Source organism: Charadrius vociferus, unplaced genomic scaffold (genome assembly GCF_000708025.1).
Source record: "Charadrius vociferus isolate BGI_N301 unplaced genomic scaffold, ASM70802v2 scaffold332, whole genome shotgun sequence".
Lineage (NCBI taxonomy): Eukaryota > Metazoa > Chordata > Aves > Charadriiformes > Charadriidae > Charadrius > Charadrius vociferus.
This window is the reverse complement of record NW_009647418.1, coordinates 1554883-1573288: the sequence shown is the minus strand read 5'-3', so window position 1 is coordinate 1573288 and position 18406 is coordinate 1554883. Positions and strand designations below refer to the sequence as shown.

The following is an 18406-nucleotide window of genomic DNA, read 5'->3' as shown; positions in this document are numbered from 1 at the left end:
TTATCTGCTGGTCCCCCGGCAGGAATCCGGCCTGGCTCCGACGCACGGTAGGTCTGCGGAGGGCCTTCGACCAGCCGGGTCCGGCTGGCAGGGAGCGGGCGATGGGGGCGCACAGGTTCCACATCGTCACGACGGTCGGAGGGAAGGCACAAGCACCTCCGCGTGCACGGCAGCTCACGGAGACTTTGGGCACGCAGGGGACTTGGAGGAGAATTCACCCAGCAAAGTCACACGCCGGTGGGCTGCTGCCATGGCCAGGGCTGCCACGGCGCAGCATCCTCCAGGACACGCTGCCAAGGAGAGCTCAGCCAGCCCAGCGTCCCAGGAAAGGTACGGAGAGCCATCCGGAGCAACACCAACGCTGCCCTCTTCCCCGCACTTAGCCAGGGACCTGGAAATTTCCATTTGAAGCACAAAGACATCTTCAAGCCCAGGTATGCTCAAGGAATTTCAGGGGAAGACGGATGCGAGGAATCCCACGAATGGCCCAGCGGAATAAAGCCACAGCTAAAAATGTATACAGAGGATCTGCCCTGGTTTTGGGGATTTGAGGTGAAGGTAGACAAATTCTCTCAATTCAATACCACATCCCAGAGGGGCAAATTAAAACCCGCAAGGAGGCTGCGTCACACAGCCACCACCTTAGAGATGTCAGACTCAGCAGGGATCAGCTTCGCCCCCACCAGGGGAGACACTAAAGGTCACTCACACAGTTTAATTTAGGAGATCCCCAACGCCTGCACCACTGTCAGCCTCTAGCAGCGACCAAGATGCCCGTCCCAACCTGGTTTCCCCAGATAGCTCCACGCCATCCCGCTGGCAGCCGGCTCCCGGAGCAGGGTGATGAGGATGGGCAAACGCACCCCATCCCGCACCCGTGCGCCCTGCAGCCGAAACGGTCCTCGGAGCTCCCAATTGCACTTTCCCAACAACCTCGGGGATTTGAGCACCCATCGCTGTTTTCAAACATCTCTTCAAGGATGAAAAGCACTTTTGAAAATAGGAGTCGGATGCTTCTGAAAATGCTACCCACTGTTTATTCGCACTTTAGTCTACAGATAGTACCGAAAATGTTAACTTCCATTCTCATACATCCTTTGAGAAATGGTACAGTTTGCACTCAGAGTTGAAATTTTGGCTTGGAGACGTGCATGTGTGTTTTGCTGTGTTATACCGCAAACATTTCCCTAAAGGTACTTTTCAGGGTGCAACTTCACAGCTCATCTTCGAAGACAAGACAAAGTGGCTCCAGTCAGAACGTACCCAGGGCAGGAGGCACCTGCACCTCAGTGATCATGAATATCAACTGCCTCTCTACAAACCAAGTCTCCAAAGACCTTCCCAAATCCAACGACAGCCTCACAGGACAGAATTTCACTGCAGTCCAGAAGAGCTTCTCTCTGTCCTTCCCCAGCAGGATCTGCAGAGTCACCTTTTTTTTTTCTGGAAATCAATTACTCATCCAGCAGAGTGTAGCAAGAGAGGGACTACAGGTCACGTTTTTCCACAATTATCCTCTCCGATGCCAAGGAACTTCTCAAATTGTACGCTTTAAATAGGTCACAAGAGGGAAAACCAGTGTGACAGGCGTTCAGCATCAAAAAAACCTGAATTCTGAGAAAATGTGATATAGGCCAGCGCCAACCTGCATCCCAACCCCTCATCCATACCCGGTGCGGCGGTAAGAAAAATATATAGACTTCCCTGATGAACCGTAAGCTAAAATTAGAAACCATTCACCCCTGCAAAGCCACAGCTATCGCCAAAAGGAAAGTAGGTCACAGAATTGCTGGCTAACTTGATTTTCCGGCGTTTCTAGCTGCTCTGTCCTCACGTAACCTCCTCTCTCCCATGGACCGGTTTTGGTGTCTCCTTTGTTCGGGGTATAACTGCACGCAGTGTCTAACTCCGGCACAGCCTGGCAGGAGCGGTGGGAACGGGCACGGCGGCACCCGCCTGCTCAGTGAAGCACAGACCCGCGGTTCACGAAAAATTAAACCGGAGCCAGGCGACAGCCCCTCCACGAAGCGCGCTGCCGCCCACCTGCTCTGGCATCGCCACAAGCGCTGGCTTTCTCCCCCTTCCACGATATTGCTCTTCAAAGATCATTTCAGGCTTTGCCAGCTCTTCTGGGGTGCTTCGCTCTCTCGCCTCTTCCCGAAGCCTGAATGTCCTCTTTTTATTTGCATTCCTTACCGCGCGCTGCCTCCCTCAAGCAAGCCGCAAGCTGAGCCGTGAGAGTAAATCAGGCTTTTCCTCCCTCTGCGCGCAGGCTGGAGCCCTGGCTCAGCCGTTACGGCAGCTTTTCCTGCAGCAGACCTCCAGGCATCCAACTTCACTGCTTTTCCGCAGCACAGAAGAGACAGAAAGGCTTAAAATTTGGCTCAGTGACCTTCCCCGCTCTGGATCACTATGTCTCTATGTGGCTCACAGCCTTTTGCTCCTATCAGCTCACCTTGCAATTAAGTGTTAAGCTGCAGCAGAGCCACGGCCGGCACACAGCTGGGTACACCCGCATCCTCTGCTGCCACCAAATCCACCCAAAGCAACCTGATGGCCGACCACCAGCCACTCTTTTCCACCCACGATCCTAACTGATGCTGCTCCCACGTCCTTTCCTCTTCCAGTTTTCCTCCTCCTGGGGCAAGCAGAAGAGCAGCCATCGCTGAAAGGCATCCAAAACATGTCCAACGGAGGCGAGAGGATGAAAGCTCAGCCCGGAGAAGCCCTTTAGAAAGACAACTGCATCCTGGATCCCACTTTTGTTATGGAGCCATGACAAAGGCTGCCGGCAAGGCTCAGCACACCCTTCCCCTTGCAGCCCACAGCTCGGCATCTCTGTGTGACGGTACTTAAAAGGGTCCTTTCATCACCCGGCCTCAGCCGTTACAATCGGCCAACAAGGCTCTGCCCACTCTCCACTGCTCGTGAATAGCTGTCTTCTTCAGAGGAGGAACTTCCCTCCAGCCTGCAATGGTTTCTATCCAGCAAAAGGGAAGGGTTGTTTGGTTTGAGTCTCCTGCCCACAGACGGGCTTGCTTACACGCTACCCGCAAGGGGACTTTACAAGAACTGGGGAAGAATCATCATCTCAGCGATCACGCAGACACGAACACGGAGCCAGATTTGAAATTATGCAGACATTTGGTGTTAGACGTGACCTCCGCTTGCTGAGCACCCACCTGGAACGAGAGCACCCTATCGCGAAGGTTAATAGCAAAATACTCCTGGCTTTGAGTAATTCAGAATAAAGTCAGGCACGCTGACAAATGGATGCCACAGTATGTGACAGCGTCACAGCTATTACAGCCAGGCCCTTTCAAGGAGAAATGTAGAACTCCACACTTGCACTCCCCGCTCTTTGCCACCACCCACAGGACAGGGCACCAACCCCGAGGGACTGTCCTGGGCCGTGGCAGAGCCTTTGACAGTAGATTGTGTCTGTTGTGGAGGAGGTGATGGGAGATTCAGAGAGACAGAAGGAAAAGGGTGACCCTGTTGCTGGGGTGGGCAGAGACAAGAGATGACAAAGCAGGACAAGGGCCTGGCAGGACACTCAGCCCCAAGCCAGGTCCTGCTAATGGGGACTGCTACAACGCAGGCCTTCGGGGATGCAATGGGAATGGTTTAGGTTGGAAGGGACCTTGAAGATCATTGAGTTCCACCCCCCTGCAAGGGACGAGGACCCCTCCCACCAGCCCAGGTTGCTCCAAGCCCCGTCCAACCTGGCCTTGAACACCTCCAGGGATGGGGCAGCCACAGCTTCTCTGGGCAACCTGGGCCAGGGGCTCACCACCCGCACAGTGAAAAATGTTTTCCTAATATCTAATCTAAATCTCCCCTCTTCCAGTTTGAAGCCATTCCCCCTCATCCTATCACTCCATGCCCTTGTGAAAAGTCCCTCCCCAGCTCTCCTGGAGCCCCTTTAGGGACTGGAAGGGGCTCTAAGGTCTCCCCAGAGCCTGCTCTTCTCCAGGCTGAACAACCCCAACCCTCTCAGCCTGTCCTCACAGCAGAGGTGCTCCAGCCCTCGGATCATCTTCGTGGCCCTCCTCTGGACCCGTTCCAACAGGTCCATGTCTTCCCTATGTTGGGGAAAAATCACCTTTCCTTCCCTGCCTCAGCACCATCCTTCCCCTCATAACAAGATCCAGATCCACGCGATTCTCCAGGGAGGACAGCGCTCCAGGGAATAAGAAGAAAAATATCTGAAATCTCCTTTTTTTGGACCTTAGCCTTGCACAGGAGGCATAAGCCGTCTTGCCCAAGACCCCTGGAGAGGGCACTTGGTGGCACCACGGGGAGAACAGCCTAGAGGAGCACTTGGCACCTGCCCCCAAAGCCCAGTGTCTGCAAAGCTATCACCAGCCCGCGCTTGCTAACGCTTCAAACACATCGACCTCAGTCTTCACCCACTCGCGCAACAGACCGTGCCAGCGCTGGGTTTCCTATTGCTCAGGGAGAGAAGCAGATGGAAAAAGGAAAACCGGGAAAATTAGACCGCCTGGGAGCGCAGGGTACGTGATTCTTTTTTTTTTTTCCCTTCTCTTTAGGAGCCGGGCACCTGGATTTCTGCAGCTCCCAGTGAAATCGCAGGCCTCGCAATTCAAAATAATTAGCGACTGGTGGTTTTCCTTTTATGCAAAATCATCCTTTTTATCCAACACCTAAATGAAAATGAATATGCTTGATTATCTACCAAAGGGCCCAATTTCCCAGCATCGCTCCGAAGCACACAGCAAAATTCACGTCTCCTCAGGCTGCTGTTACAGGCAGTGGCTGAGTGCAACAAATGAGCGGTCGAGGCAGAGATCCAGAGCCAGGGATGCCGGCGTGACCTTTGTTAATGCTATTTACAGCATCAAATATCCACAAACCCAGCCATGGCTGCATGCACGTCCTTCCTGCTCCAGCCTGGGCAGCTCAGGGGCAGCCAGGAGAGCTCGTCCAGCCAGTATCGGTGCATCACGGATATCCCCCTCCATCCAAGCAGCCCACCCCAAAGCCCATCCTTTGAGGCAGCTTTCAACTAGGTTCACTCCCAGGGGAGAGGACGAAATAAGCTGTTTAACAGACAGGGCTCTGAAGCACCTCCTGAACCCTTCAAATTCAAGGGTGACGACAGGAACCCCCCCCAGGCAGGTTCTTCAGAAGACATCTGTGCTCAATCCACACGGCAGAGTGAGCTCCTCACCGCTCAGCCCTCCGTCATCACCGTCCCGACGGGGCTCCATCCCTCCACCTCCCCAGGGGTCTCGCCCAGGGGAATCCCCCACCTACCCCTTACTGACCTCCCCTCCCCGGTCAGGGTGACACGGCACGATCGCACATTTGTACTTCCATCGTTTCCAGACTCACCCTGTTCTCGTCGTAGATGATCTGCACCAAGCTGCGATGTTTGGACTCGATAGGAGGGGGGGAGATGGGTTTTTCAGGCTCTGGTGGTTTGGCTGCTTCTTCCTCCAACTGTTGCTGTGGAAGAAGAAGAGGGGGGGGGAGGAGGAGGGTGAGTCACAGCGAGAAACGCAGCCGTCCCAGTCCACACGAGACTCTCGGCAGTGCCGCGACCGAGGCTGAAACCGCCATGGCAGAAAGCTTCCCGCAAGACACAGGCAGACTCAGGCCACGGAGGGACAGGGAGAGGGAGGAGAGCTGCGTAGCATCCCCTGCCACGCAAGCGCAGCGCTCTCCTGCCCGAGGCACCCAGCCCTGTGCTGGTGGGTCGGCGCTTTTTAGGCACGGAGCATGAGGACCTGCCTTCAGCAAACCTCCTAGAGAGGGCTTGAGGCTAGAAATAACAATTTTACTGGAAACCCTTAAAGGGAAGCGCAGCTCCAGCCCAGCTCCCTGCTGCTACCAGCCTCCGGAGCTGCCGCCGCGCTGCAGGGAGCAGCAGAGGAGCGAGGGGTGAGCAGCAGGGCTGCTCTCCACCTTCGGCATTATCTTGCGATGCTGTGGTTGGAGGAGAGGCTTCGGGATGACTGTTCTTGATGAAATGACTTGCGCACCGGCTGCCCCTGCACGGTGCAGCCAGATGTGCCAGTAAGTACGGCGGAGCAGGCAGTAACACAGCGAACCCTGACACCTCTGGTGAGAGTCGGCCCGATGGGACGCGTGCCAGCCCTCCTGGCCAAGGTGAGAGATGCAAAGTGCTCAAGGGGGTGAGCAACACCTACAGGAGTCCCTGCAGGGGACAGCATGGGCCACCGAGATACCCTTTGGTGAACTTTCATAGAGAGCCCAAGTACTGAGGTTGCAAATGCCTGCAGCATGAACACACCACGTGGCTCCGGCTGTGCCGGCAGGCACAGGAAGAGTTGCCGATGGCACGGGCACAGCATGAGCTGCCTTCCAGCCATCAGCCATCACGCTCTCCTGGGAAAGGGGCTCTGAGATTCATTCCTCTCCTCCCTTCCCACAGGACAAGCTGTCCTGAGCAGAAACCACCAAGGCAGTCTAGGCTCCAACTAGAGAAAGCCCAGTAGGGGTGGACGGCCATCACCCAGGTGACCTGCCCTCAGAGACAACGGTGCTGGGAAGCTCCTTTTGTTGGCTCTTCTGCTTTCTTACTGTCTTCACCGCATTGCCACAGCTCCACGTTTATGGCATCTGGGCTTTGAGGTGCACCAGCTGCGTGCAAAAATACACCGCACCACCGCACCCCTTCCAGCACCACGTGTCTGCCTGTGCCAGGACAACGCGACCCAAGGTGTGTGTCTCATCCCAAGCTTCACTCCCACTCCCAGCAGAAACATCCAGGAGCCAAAGAGCTGCTCCACGAGCACATCCACCACGACTCCACCGCACATGCGGTAAAATGCACCCACCCCCAAAGCCCGCTCCCCTTGGGAGATGGAGAGCAGGAAGGAGCAGGTCCACACATCCACCTTTAGAGACCACTCATCTTTTAATATGTTCCAACCCATCTTGGAGCCGCTCAGGCCATGGCAAACTTTAATTATCAAGTAGTGGATCTAAGAAAGCACTTTTGAATATCACCGTGGTCAGGAGGTATATCTGACATAGGACCTGCGCCACCGGCTCTCCCGACGAGTGCGAGGCAGGAGGAGACATCTGAGCCCTTCCAGTAAGTTTGAGGAACAGCTCGGCCAAAAGAGGAAATACCAGACTCCTCCGGGCTCCTCCTGGGGCCACCGGCTCCTGTGAGGAGGGAGAGCTCACGCCGCGCACGGCAGCTGCGGGGCAGCACAGGCATGGGAGAGGGAGCAGTTGTCAAAAAACGCTTATGATTTTTTCACTGCTCGGCTCTGAATCTCCAAATCTTTCCTTTTTTTTTTTTTTTTTTTTTCCCCTGCAGCTAAAGCATCCCCTGTTGAAGGAAGGGGAAGATGGAGCCAGTCTCATACTGGGAAGAAAATGCACTTGGGCAATCGGCTTGCACCAGAGGCGACTGAACCGCCGTTGTCCCAGAGACAGTGGTGTCTGGTGGTCCGAGAAGAAGGTGGGCACCTATTCCTCCTTCAGATCACCTCTGCTCCTGCTGATGTCACCTTTAGCAACGCTAAGGCTGTAGGATGCAGTCCAAGAAAACACTTAAGCACCCAGATAGGTCTACCAGCTTGGGCTGGGAAAACTCACACCCCTTAAATTAAATGTGTTTCAATGGATGAAGCAACCCCGTGCTGTGGACTCCAACTCATGCTCCACCTCCCCACAGGCAGACATCTTTTCCCCTACAGAGAAAAGCAGCAGTATAGGGAACACTGAGATATAGCCAAAAAAAAGCCACCATCACCAGGCAGATGGCTGAGCACCGTCCCGGCCAGGGAGCAGGCTCTGGCAGAGGCAGGACAGCCCGGGCTCCATGTGTTGGCATCGGCGTGCCCTTCTCAGGGTCTTAACCTAGGGGTTACTGCAGCCACGCATGAGGATGGCCAGGAAATGGCCAGCTTGGACCATCTGCACCCTAGAAGGGGGTGAACCTTTTCCCTGCTCCACGGGGATCCATCCCTTCCTGCCCGCAAAGAGCCGCACCGCAGCGGTGCACGTGGAACGCTCCAACCGCGTATACAACAGCCCCAAAGCTCCCTTCTCTTCTCAACCACGGCTTTCTCGGGTGGCCCAAATCACAGCGCCTTGCAAAGGGGATGAGAGCACGCCGAGAAGCCGCGGCTGAAACCACAGGCTGCAGAGCAGTTCTCAGCATCAGCCCCGGCGCGAAGCAGCGCTTCCAGCCACCTGCCTGCTCTTGCTCGGCGTCCTCGCATCAGCCAAGGCACTCCATCACACACCCTCACTCCCACGTGACAAACTCCAAAGAAAGAGCCGCAAAAGGCATCAGTGAGATCCTCTACTTCTCTTGGGGAAAATATTTGGGTTAAAAGAAAATAATAATAATTAAAAAAAAAAAAAGTCAGAAACTTGGCTACATTGTTCTGGAAAGCCACAAAAATTCTGCAAAGCGGTCGGGTGTGTTGTAAGTGATTTCAGACAAGAGGATTTGATGGTGTATCAGGAAATGAAAGTTTGCCAGTAAGTGGAGGCTCATTAAAAGCAGCTTGTTAAAAGAAAAAATACAAATCTAATTATAGATGAAATACAGTAGAGAATTAAACTCTACTCGCTGTGGCGTAACACTGTCCGGGTATTACAGGGCCAGATGCCAGAGGTAAGGATGCGGGCAGGGTCTGCAGGCAGCACACCTGACCACGGCAGGCTGAGCGCGCGACAGCTACCCCTGGGAGCTGTGGGAAATGGCAAAGCAAAATAGGTCAGGGTTCCCAGACACGGCCGAAATGGATTTCTTAAAGGTCTGCCACAAAAGCTAGGCTGGGACTGTGACCTTTACAGGGAGAGAAGCGGGATGAGAGATGAGTCTTGACGGCTCCACACTCTCTCCCCCTCCCCACTCCCAGCGGCGGCTGCCTGAGAGTCCCCTCCTCTCCCCAGATGAAAGCCAGCGCAGCGGTGTTAAAAGGATGCAAGACGCCACCGTTAACCATATCCCTGGCTCCTACAGCATCCATAGGCCAACCCATTTCCAAGTGAAGGAGGTACCCTCTCCAGGTAAGAGTCCCTTTGGCTGGACCACACGCTGCGGAGGGGCCATCGGAGCCCACAGCGTTGGCAGGAAGGTGGGTGACATTTCAGGAAGACCCCATCGCCGCACATACCGGCCCCTGTGCTGAAGGGACCTGCCTGACGAAGCCAAGGTCGTTACACATGCCCCCAGCTGCCACCCTGCCTTGCGTTGGGCAGCCATCACCTGGGTACCACGACGCTTCACCTGCCCCGGGGGGGAGAGGAGAGGGCTTCCAGCCACAGGGCATCTCTGAAAACCACTTTCAAAGAGCTGAGGGGAGAACAGAGGAAAACTGAGAGAGGAGATAGATGGAAAGGGAAACCCTGGAGCTCTTCCACCCAGCCAGCTCCACCTCCATCACCAGGTGGGAGTGTTGTACTCCCGGAGAGCCCTTCGCCAAGCTCGGCGCCCGGGGAGGCTCAGGCATCGCTGCGGAGAACAGCCCAGCAGCTTCTTTCTCCTTCAGATCCCCGGTACCGCTGCCAGGAATAAATGCATAAGGATTATCCTTCCCTGTCAGGAAGAGGGGGAGAGAGGACTCAGCAAGAGATTTAAGCGCATATGGCGCATGAATGAGCGGGGGATGGCTGATGGAGGTGGCCTCCTGCCAGGGGTGCGCAGGGTTTGGGGAAGGTTTCTCAGCTTGCTGAAGACGTTGGCTTCTCGCAAAGCCCAGGCAGAGCCTTCCTCCCCATTTCTGGAACAACCGAAAAAAAAGAGAGATGGTGCACTGAGGTTGGTTGGGGTTCTTCTTGCACAGCCTTTCCATACAAACGGATTTAATTACCCTGAGAAGGCCTCCCAAAGACAGAGGGGAAAAGCATTAGGATATTCCGGCTGCGTACGATTTCTCCCCTGCTCCGCTGCCCGTTCCTGCAGGAGCGGTATCTATTTCAGGCTGATTGCTTTCCCTCGCTCGTCTTTCCCCTGCACTGACAGCTCACATGCACAGATGGACAAAACGTTCCCGGAGTATCTCAGACAGGACATCCCCCCCCAAAAATGCTTCCTCCCAGATGTGCCAGCTCTGCCAGAGGACCGGGCTGGGAAAGGATCCTGCCGGAGGGGAAAGGAGGCCACATTGGGGCAGGGGGGATTTGCTACCAAATGACTTTGCCACCACATGCCAAAAACCAAAAAAAATAAAAAAAAAAAGGAGTGGAGGGGATGCTTTTACTGCCAACAGCCACTTTCACCTTCTTCCCCACTCAGCAGCGCATTTTTGTGGGGAGGAAGAATCGTAAAATGCGTTCAGAGGGAAGAAATAAAGCAACCAAGCAGCCAACAATAAAAAACCCCATTTCCTTACGGAATGACAGCTTGATTTTAACGGCAAGGAGCATATGCTGCTCCCGTCAGCTTCAATAGCAGCTCCTCAGCATCTCTGAAAAAAGCCAGGCAGTGGATCGGCAGAGTTGTCAGTCCTCCCACCTGCCGTGAGCGGGACCTTCAGCGCTGTGCCGGGGACGCATCCCGCTCTGGAAGTCCCTCTCCGGAGTGGGAAATGACCATAGTTTGCACTTCCTTCCACAAATGGGAGTTAAAAACATGGACCAGCAGCCAGGCTGCCAGGTGTGAGAGGACACCAACATTTCATCTGAGCTTCCTAAGGAGGAAGAGGGGAAGGGCTGGCTTCACCCAGCTCCCACCAAACCCAACAAGAGGAACCTCTGTGGTTTCCATTGCTCCAGATGTTCCTTTGGCCCCCGTGAGCCAGCACACAGGGCTGCCTCCTCGCAGCCCCAGCACAGCTGCTTCTGCCCCTTCTTGGTTCCCTCTCCCTAAGCACTCCGATACCTCCGCAGATAAAAAGCAACACGTGCACACACAAAAAAAAGGTCCTTTGCATTAATTAAACCATATTGTTTGAAAACACAACCAAAACATCCTGCTTTGTCTTGCAGGAAAGAAAGGGATAGTATCTGGTATGGGAAAAATCTAGATCTGCTGGGGAGGGAAGGTCAAGCCCATGCTCATCCTCGAGGAGCACTGGTCCCATCCGACAGTCCAAGTAGAGGTTTTGCTCCATTCCCAAATTCCTGCGGCACACCCCTCAGGAGAGGTCGCTCCTCTTGGGCAGTTTGGGATTAGCAGCTGTCAAGGAGTTTAGAAACTGGCCCCAATCAAAGGAAATAAAACAACCGGTAAGAGAGAGGCAGAGAGAAGTGATTTGCTTTAGGAAGTGAAAGCCTTTAAGTGTGTGGGTTTTTTCACAGACGTCCCCCAAGGTTTTGTCATATTAATCTCTTAATGGGTTTATGGTAATTGTATACATGGCAACATCCAGCGGGCGATCCTTCTGCTGGGGAGTGCTCTTGTGCAGGCGTAAAGCACTAACCGAGAAGATCATATTCAAATCCCTGGCTCAGGCACAGCCCTGACTGGAGTTGGACCAGATGCTGCTCATGGCTGCAGAGCTGGAAAGCCCCGGAGAAGGGGGATGGATGCACAGGAAGGGCCATTAGGACATCGTGGCAATGTTTTCAACAGCCCAGTACTGCAACAGAGGCAGCAACAGCACCGGGGAGAAGCAATTGCTAGAAAGGAAAAAGAAAAGACCTTGTGCTAACGCTGGGCTGTACGGATGACTCGGGCAACCCGGGCTGCGTTTCCAGCTCTGCCCCTGACTGCTTGCATGACCATGGGCAAGTCACCGAGCACAGATTTTTCTCCCTTTAAGGTACTCTGACATTTCAAAAGAGCCCACAAGTTGGGTTTCCAAAGCTCCCTCATCTCGCAACTACCAGCTCCAGACTGCTGGCACAGCAGCAACCACCCCATGTCATGACAGGGAGCATGGACACAGACCGTCCTGGTGGCACTGTCACTGTCACTTCCCCTCTGACGATGTGCACGGGCAAGGACAGGGCATAGGGCAGCACGCAGAAACAAGGACGCGTGCTCCCCTCCGGACCACAGCCTCTTACCTGCTTCTTCTTCAGCTTGGAGATCTGCTGCTCCACCATGGTGATCTCGCGGTCCACACGGTCCATGTTCTGAATGAGCTCCTCCTTTGACAGCCGGGCCGGTAGCAGGTCCAGCTCAGCGTCGGGGTGAGCAGGGCTCACGGGCGACACGGGCTCCAGTTTGCCCGGCAGGCCACGATCCTGAGGAACATAGAACAACCAGGTCAGCTCTTTCCTGGGAGACTTTGGATGCTTCTCTCATCCTCCCACGCCACCTGCCACAGCTCCCTGGCCCATTCCCAGCCCTCTGGGACACATACACCCCTCAAAAAACCTGCTAGACTGAGCAGTACCTGCTGCCAGATCACATCACCACAGTGCTCCACAACCTCCAACATCTCCAGAGAGCACCAGCGCTAACGTCTCCCAGGGACATGACAGCAGCTCTTCCTCCTGCCAAAGCCTCGGAGGCTCCCACCACCTTCAGTTCTACCCACATTCCTACAGGATCAATAAATCCATCCATATTCAGGAGCTCCCAGCAGCACTGTCCTTTCACATCTCAGCAGCCAGCTCAAGGCTACATCTTCCCCACAAAAATGAGGGACATGTCCTCCTCTGACACAGACACGGCTGTGCTGGAGAGAAGAGTGGCATTAATCACGCTGAATGACAAAAGGGCTACGAGGGCAGCCCCCAGGAGGAAAAAGGACTCCTTCATGGAGGTCCTCCTCCGTCTCTTGTTAAATTCTCGGGGAGCCCCGAGCGTTGGATGTCAAACGCATGCATCCAGAATCGGCGAGAAAGGGGACAGGCGAGGTCAGCTGAGACAACAACAGACCGAACTGATGAAAATCAGCTTTTTGCAAATTCCAGGTGAAGAGGCTCTCAGCTCAACAAGACCCTTCAAGTCAGAGACCGGACGGATCAGCACAACCTCCGTGGCCGTCACAGGGAGCAGAGCTCTAATGACCATGAACTGGGTGCAGAGGGAAAACACATCGACGCATTCACCTTCTCCTCCAGCAATGAAACAACTTCGCTGCACCCAAGGAGCCGGTATGCCACGAGCATCCCGGAGCCACGACGCCTCACCTGCACACCACCCTTCACCTCCCCTGCTCCAAACGAAGGAGCCCATCTCCCGCAAACACAAGTTGCATGCCCGGATGAGTTTGCCTGCCACTGATGAATGCATCTCAGATAAAGCAGCTATTTAACAGCCACCGGCCACACAGATGGGGATCACGGCACACCAACAGCCTACCCTGACCCGGGACGCTCCTCTCTGGCAGCCACCCAACACCTTAATTAAAAGTTTATCTATTCATTTGCTTAGTGAGTGGATGGGTTTCTTTTCCTGGAGGGGACAGGATGAGGAGCTGCGGCGTGGTTTGTAACCGTAAACCGCTGCCAGGCCGGGCAGGCAGCACGCTGCAGCTGCTGGGCAGGAGCGGGAAGGGGGGGAGGCGAACAAGTGAAGGAGTTCACACAGCTTGGCTACCTTCATCACCCCAACCCCGCACCCACAGACAAAGCCGGCATTGTTCTGCACCAACTGGTGCTGAGCGTCCTCCCCTCCGCGCTGACGCATGGCCACCAGGCGAGTGGCCAGGGCTACCCACCGACCCTCTCCCCAGCTGGTCCTCCTGCGAGGGCGACACGATTGGAGCTCAGTGGTACTGTGATGATGTGGACCTCTCTGTGCTCCTCTGTCTAGCAGAGCACATGGATGATGGCCCTGGGTTTTCACCAGGTGTTGGTTCTGCTCTACCTCAAACCAGGACAGCGGCTCATGCCAAACGTGGCGAGCGTGCAGACACCACCTTGGCACGGCTCAGCATCTCAACAGCATCTGCTTATGGGGAAGCAGAACCACGCAGGGCAGCCGCTGGTGGGGATGAAGCATGGTGAGGTCCCTCCTGGGGAGGCTGCAACCACAGCCCGGCACAACCGCAGGGGACTTGGCTTCGAAGGCAGCCCCTGGCCGGTGGGGCTGTGCCGAGACCAGCTCTGCTCTATTCCCCTCCGTAAGGGATAGGCAATATCATCCACAGCAAAGCTAGAACAAGAGGAGGCAAAAGAGGACGTTTCCCAACAAAGTGGCCATGTCCCAGGACACCAGCATCCTTCACTGGCACTTTTCTCCTCCTCTCCCCTGCTAAACCCTGTTGTAGCTGAAGAAGACATGGAGCTAGCCAGGGAGGAACCAACCGCTGCTGGGTGCAGCCTGGAGGCATCAACGCGCTTCTCACTGCTGCCATCAAGGGACGGAGAGCAAAGGAGCATCCTGACAGCCCTCCCTCCTGTCCTGCGCGGGGCTCACCCAGCCCTGGGAGCACAGACGCATCAGAAGGCCACGTTGGGTGTTTCCAGCATCAGTTCAGAAGAGAAATTAGAAGAACATCAAAGGTTTCTGGAGAATCCCAAAGAGCAGATTCTGTTTTGTTTTACTTCGCCAGGATTAGACACCAAAATTGGTCAGCCTGCTGCAGCAGGAAGGCTTTCTCTTCTCCACAACTGGGGAGGTTTGGGGTTTTTTTTCCAAGGCAAGAGGAGCAGAACAACCACAAAAAGATAAAGATAAATTAGGTGCTCATAAAATCTCATCCAGATAAAAGCACGGGAAAGGGAAGTGGCAGTGGCTTGTAGGTGGGTAGGTTTTTCTAAAGGAAAGCCACATACCTGGAAAAAACGCAGGAAAAGACTTCTCTCTGCGCACGTGAAACAAAAGGTACTCTCACATCTGCCAATATTGAAGACAGCATCTTTAAACTCCTGCTTGGTGTAAAACCCTTTGGAAACCTGGTTTCTCACACTTTTTATCATTTTACCTTGCAGAATCTGAAGCAAAACAGCAGCGAAGCTGAGTAAGGGGAACAGCTGCGAGTCACAGCACAAACCCCATCATCATCTGGTATTAGGAGATGATTATAGCAATAGAGAGGCAATGTCCCTAAACCTCAAATAGCCGGTCACCGTCATTTCGCAAGCTCACTCTAAATAAAGGAAACAACAAGCAGCAAGAGGAAGGAAAGACCAAAACTGAAGGTAAAAAAACCCAATCTTGCCTGCGCACTGGTGAATTCCAAAAAGCAGAGCTCCCACATTTACACAGGGCACGAAGAGGCCCTTCATCTAAATCACAAAATTGGGTTGAGAAGAGGTTTGCAAGGACCAGAGTCCACCCAGAGCCTGGAGCGGACTCTAATGGCTAGAGATATTTTAACTGGTGCTCTGTTTCCTAACACTCTCAAGAAGGCGCTGAAAATATATTCCTCTGCTTCAGAGAGTATCGTAGCCGGGCTCTGAACAAGTGCAGTGTGAAACGTAAAATTCTTCTTATTAACGTGAAGTCACAGACTTCGAAACCAGCATGAGCCGGGAGAGCTGGAATAAATCTGCTGGAGGGAAGAAAACAATTACTGCATTACTCAAGTTGATATTTTCTCAGTAATTATACTGTTTCCATGTGATTTGTTTTTATACACGGCTAACAGCTACTGTAGTTCCTGTTTATCCCTGGCCTTATTATTATGTGATTTGTATGATAACAAGGGTGGGCGAGCGGGGGGCAGAGGCTGCGTAAACCTTCCCGCAGCAAGAGGAGACGCTGGCACTGACGAAAACAATTATCACCGAGGAGTCTATCAAAGAGCAAGGCCAGGCTTTGGGGGTGGGCTGCTTCTACGCGTTTGATTCCTAACATAGATAACACGAACTGAGCAAGCCTGCTACGCGCTATTAGGTAGTGGCGTTAAAAACATGGGAGAAAGAGGAGAAAGGAAAAGGATAAGCCAACTGTCCGTTGATGCCTTGAAAAGCAAGGAAGCCTCTGGGTAAATTTGATGTCCCTGCCTTCAGGCACACCAGCAACCGGGTCCACAAGAGAAAAGATGGTGGGAATCCCAACCCTGGTCCCAGCACGTGCTGAAACCTGCACCAGACCACGGCTGCCTCCTTAGTTCACATTACTGACCCACCTCCCAACGCTCCCAAGGAGCTCGCAAGAGTTGGTGGGATGGAGAAGGGTGTCCGTGCCACGTGTCAGCCCAGCACCTAACGGCTGGATGCAGCCCAATCTCCACAAAAGGTAATTTTTCTCAGCTGCTTCCCACCCTCAGGAGACAGCAGAGCAGTAGCTGCACTCCATCTGCCCCGAACTCTCCCCGCAAAATCCATTTTGACCTTTCTGATCCCCTGACTGCACCGGCGGCCTCTTCAAGACTACACTGGTGGAGCTTCCCACCCTCTGTGCCCCCAGTCGGAGGCCGCGCGGCACTGGGGCACACCACACGACCAGAGCCGCTTGCTTGGGACGACCCTCAGGATCTCGCGCACGGCATCACAGTGTGTGCCCTACGTATCGTCTTCAGTACCTCCTGGTCCCTTTCTGCCTTTCTAAACCAGATCATTAGTGATGTTCCCCCAAGCCCAGGACGGAGACTCGGGGATGCCGACGTCACCTCTGCCACAGTCTGTTTGCTTTCTAATTACCATCCGGCAGCAGCGCTTTCTGCTGGAGCACTGGGGGGGGATTAAGAGGTGTTATCTCCAATTCCTGCCCACTCGCACATCTCACATCCTCATGGGCTGGAGAAGATTGCCAAAGCAGGCAGGATGGGCCAGGGCTGCTCAAATTGTGCTCAAAATAGTTCCTCCCCCCCCCAAAAAAAAAAACACCCCATGAACAGAGGATGGGCTTGTGATGAGGATGGGTTTGCGATCCAGTGAGCATCGCTGGACTCCACCACCTAACGCCGCCCCCAAAACCCCGTCCGTGGGAGGCTGTGCTACACGGCAGAGACGGCAGCTTGTCTGTCCCCCCCCATCCAGGAGCCCGCGGCCGAGCAGTACCGCACACCCCAGAGACGCAGAGCCCCGGGGGTTTCCCACACACCCTGCGACAAAAACCGAGCAGCAGAGCCACCACCCCACACCTCCATCCATCCGGTTGTAAGGTAAAAATATGCCTATAAAATTCTTAAATGGGCCAAATACAGGCCAAAGGATTTTTTTTTTTTTTTAATTGGAAAAGTGTCCAACGCCTTCTGGCGAATCGGCAGCTCCAAGATGACAGCACTGACGGTGGGGGGGGAAAGTCCAAGGGGCTGAAAACTAACATCTCGTTTCCCCGGGGAGACGCGCGAGTACAAAGTCAGAGAGCCTCAGCGGTGAAAAGTACATCGAGTTATTGCAATTCTTTTGTTCGTGACCATCTGCTGCGCTAATGGCTCTTTCAGCAGCCCAACCCTTCAAACGGGCTTTTAATTCTTAAATACTGCCGGCCCTCGGCTGTGCAGCCGCTCCAAGGGCTGCCGAAGCGGGATGGAGATGCGCACGGTGGTGCCTGCAGCGAGACTCCTGGGAGCAGCTACGGTGCTGCACCAGCCACGAGCGCTCCCGTGCGAGGCGAACCGCTGCGCCCGAGGGATGCCACGCGTGGGACCATGGCATCACCCGCCTCCTCCCTCCGTCCCCACGCTCCACGGCACGTGCAGGCAGAGGGGATGAGCAAAACCAGGGCTCGCTTTCACTGCACACAGCCCAGTACGTGCTCTCATGGGAATTCATGAAGCTGGAGGCTAAGGAGCTGTCTGAAGACAAAGCTGATTTATTATTTTTTTTTACCTTTTTTTTTAAAAATCTGTGACTTTACGAGAAGGCCTACGAAATTCCTTTCCCCTGTAATCCAGCTGAATTCCGCACAGCCAGGGCAGAAAGCATCCCAACAATTTCTGAGCTTGCACGAAAAGTAGGTCAAAAAACTTCCCCGATGTTTCAACAGCTTGAAGCAATTTATTTGCAAAACCAGTACCAAATGCTGACCCTCCCTCCCCACCAGCAGATTTAGGAGGGTGGTAAAACCTCGCCAGCGAGTGTTGCAGTTCAATGCACTAACCAAAACCTGGTATCTGGTCTTGTAATACTTGCTTGAGCTCAAAAAAGCCGTTCCACAGTGCCGTCCTTACAGATGCCGCCTCCGCACCCCACCATCACGGGGTATTACGGAAGCGGCAGCAAACGTGGCTTACGGACTGGGAGGCAGCCTGGAATAACGGGTCAAATCTGGAAAACCCTACTCAGGCAAACTCCCACCGAAGCCTAAGGCATTATACCGACAAATGGATGCTGTGCCTTTCATTACCTTCTTGCATTTCCCCATTAGCGGATAATAATTGCATTGAACGCGTACATTCCCTCCTGACTTTGCTGGAGTGATGAATTCTCACCTACCCATCTACTCATTACAAAGAGGAGCTAATCGCTCCACCTCTCATTAAGGATTGCCTTCCTACCCGGCATCGCTGGATTTTCAGTTGACCCTGAGTTTATTAAAACATTAACTGTCTGGACTGAAATTTTCCATGATGAATCTTTGCTTCAGGCATTTTTAGGCTTTTTTTTTTTTTTTCCTAAATAGTAAATTTCAGCCAAAACAACTCTGCCGCTTCCA

At 54.0% G+C, this 18406-nt stretch overlaps 1 protein-coding gene across 1 annotated transcript in view; it reads right to left on the bottom strand.

Moving 5' to 3' along the window:
* Window positions 1-18406, bottom strand: part of NCOR2 (nuclear receptor corepressor 2) — a 194166-nt gene that overhangs the window by 133723 nt on the left and 42037 nt on the right. Inside the window, exons 4-5 of the mRNA XM_009880331.1 lie at window positions 11971-12150; window positions 5359-5472 (exon numbers count right to left, since the gene is read on the bottom strand). Coding sequence (XP_009878633.1) covers window positions 5359-5472; window positions 11971-12150 — 294 coding nt within the window. The remainder of the gene's footprint in view (window positions 1-5358; window positions 5473-11970; window positions 12151-18406) is intronic.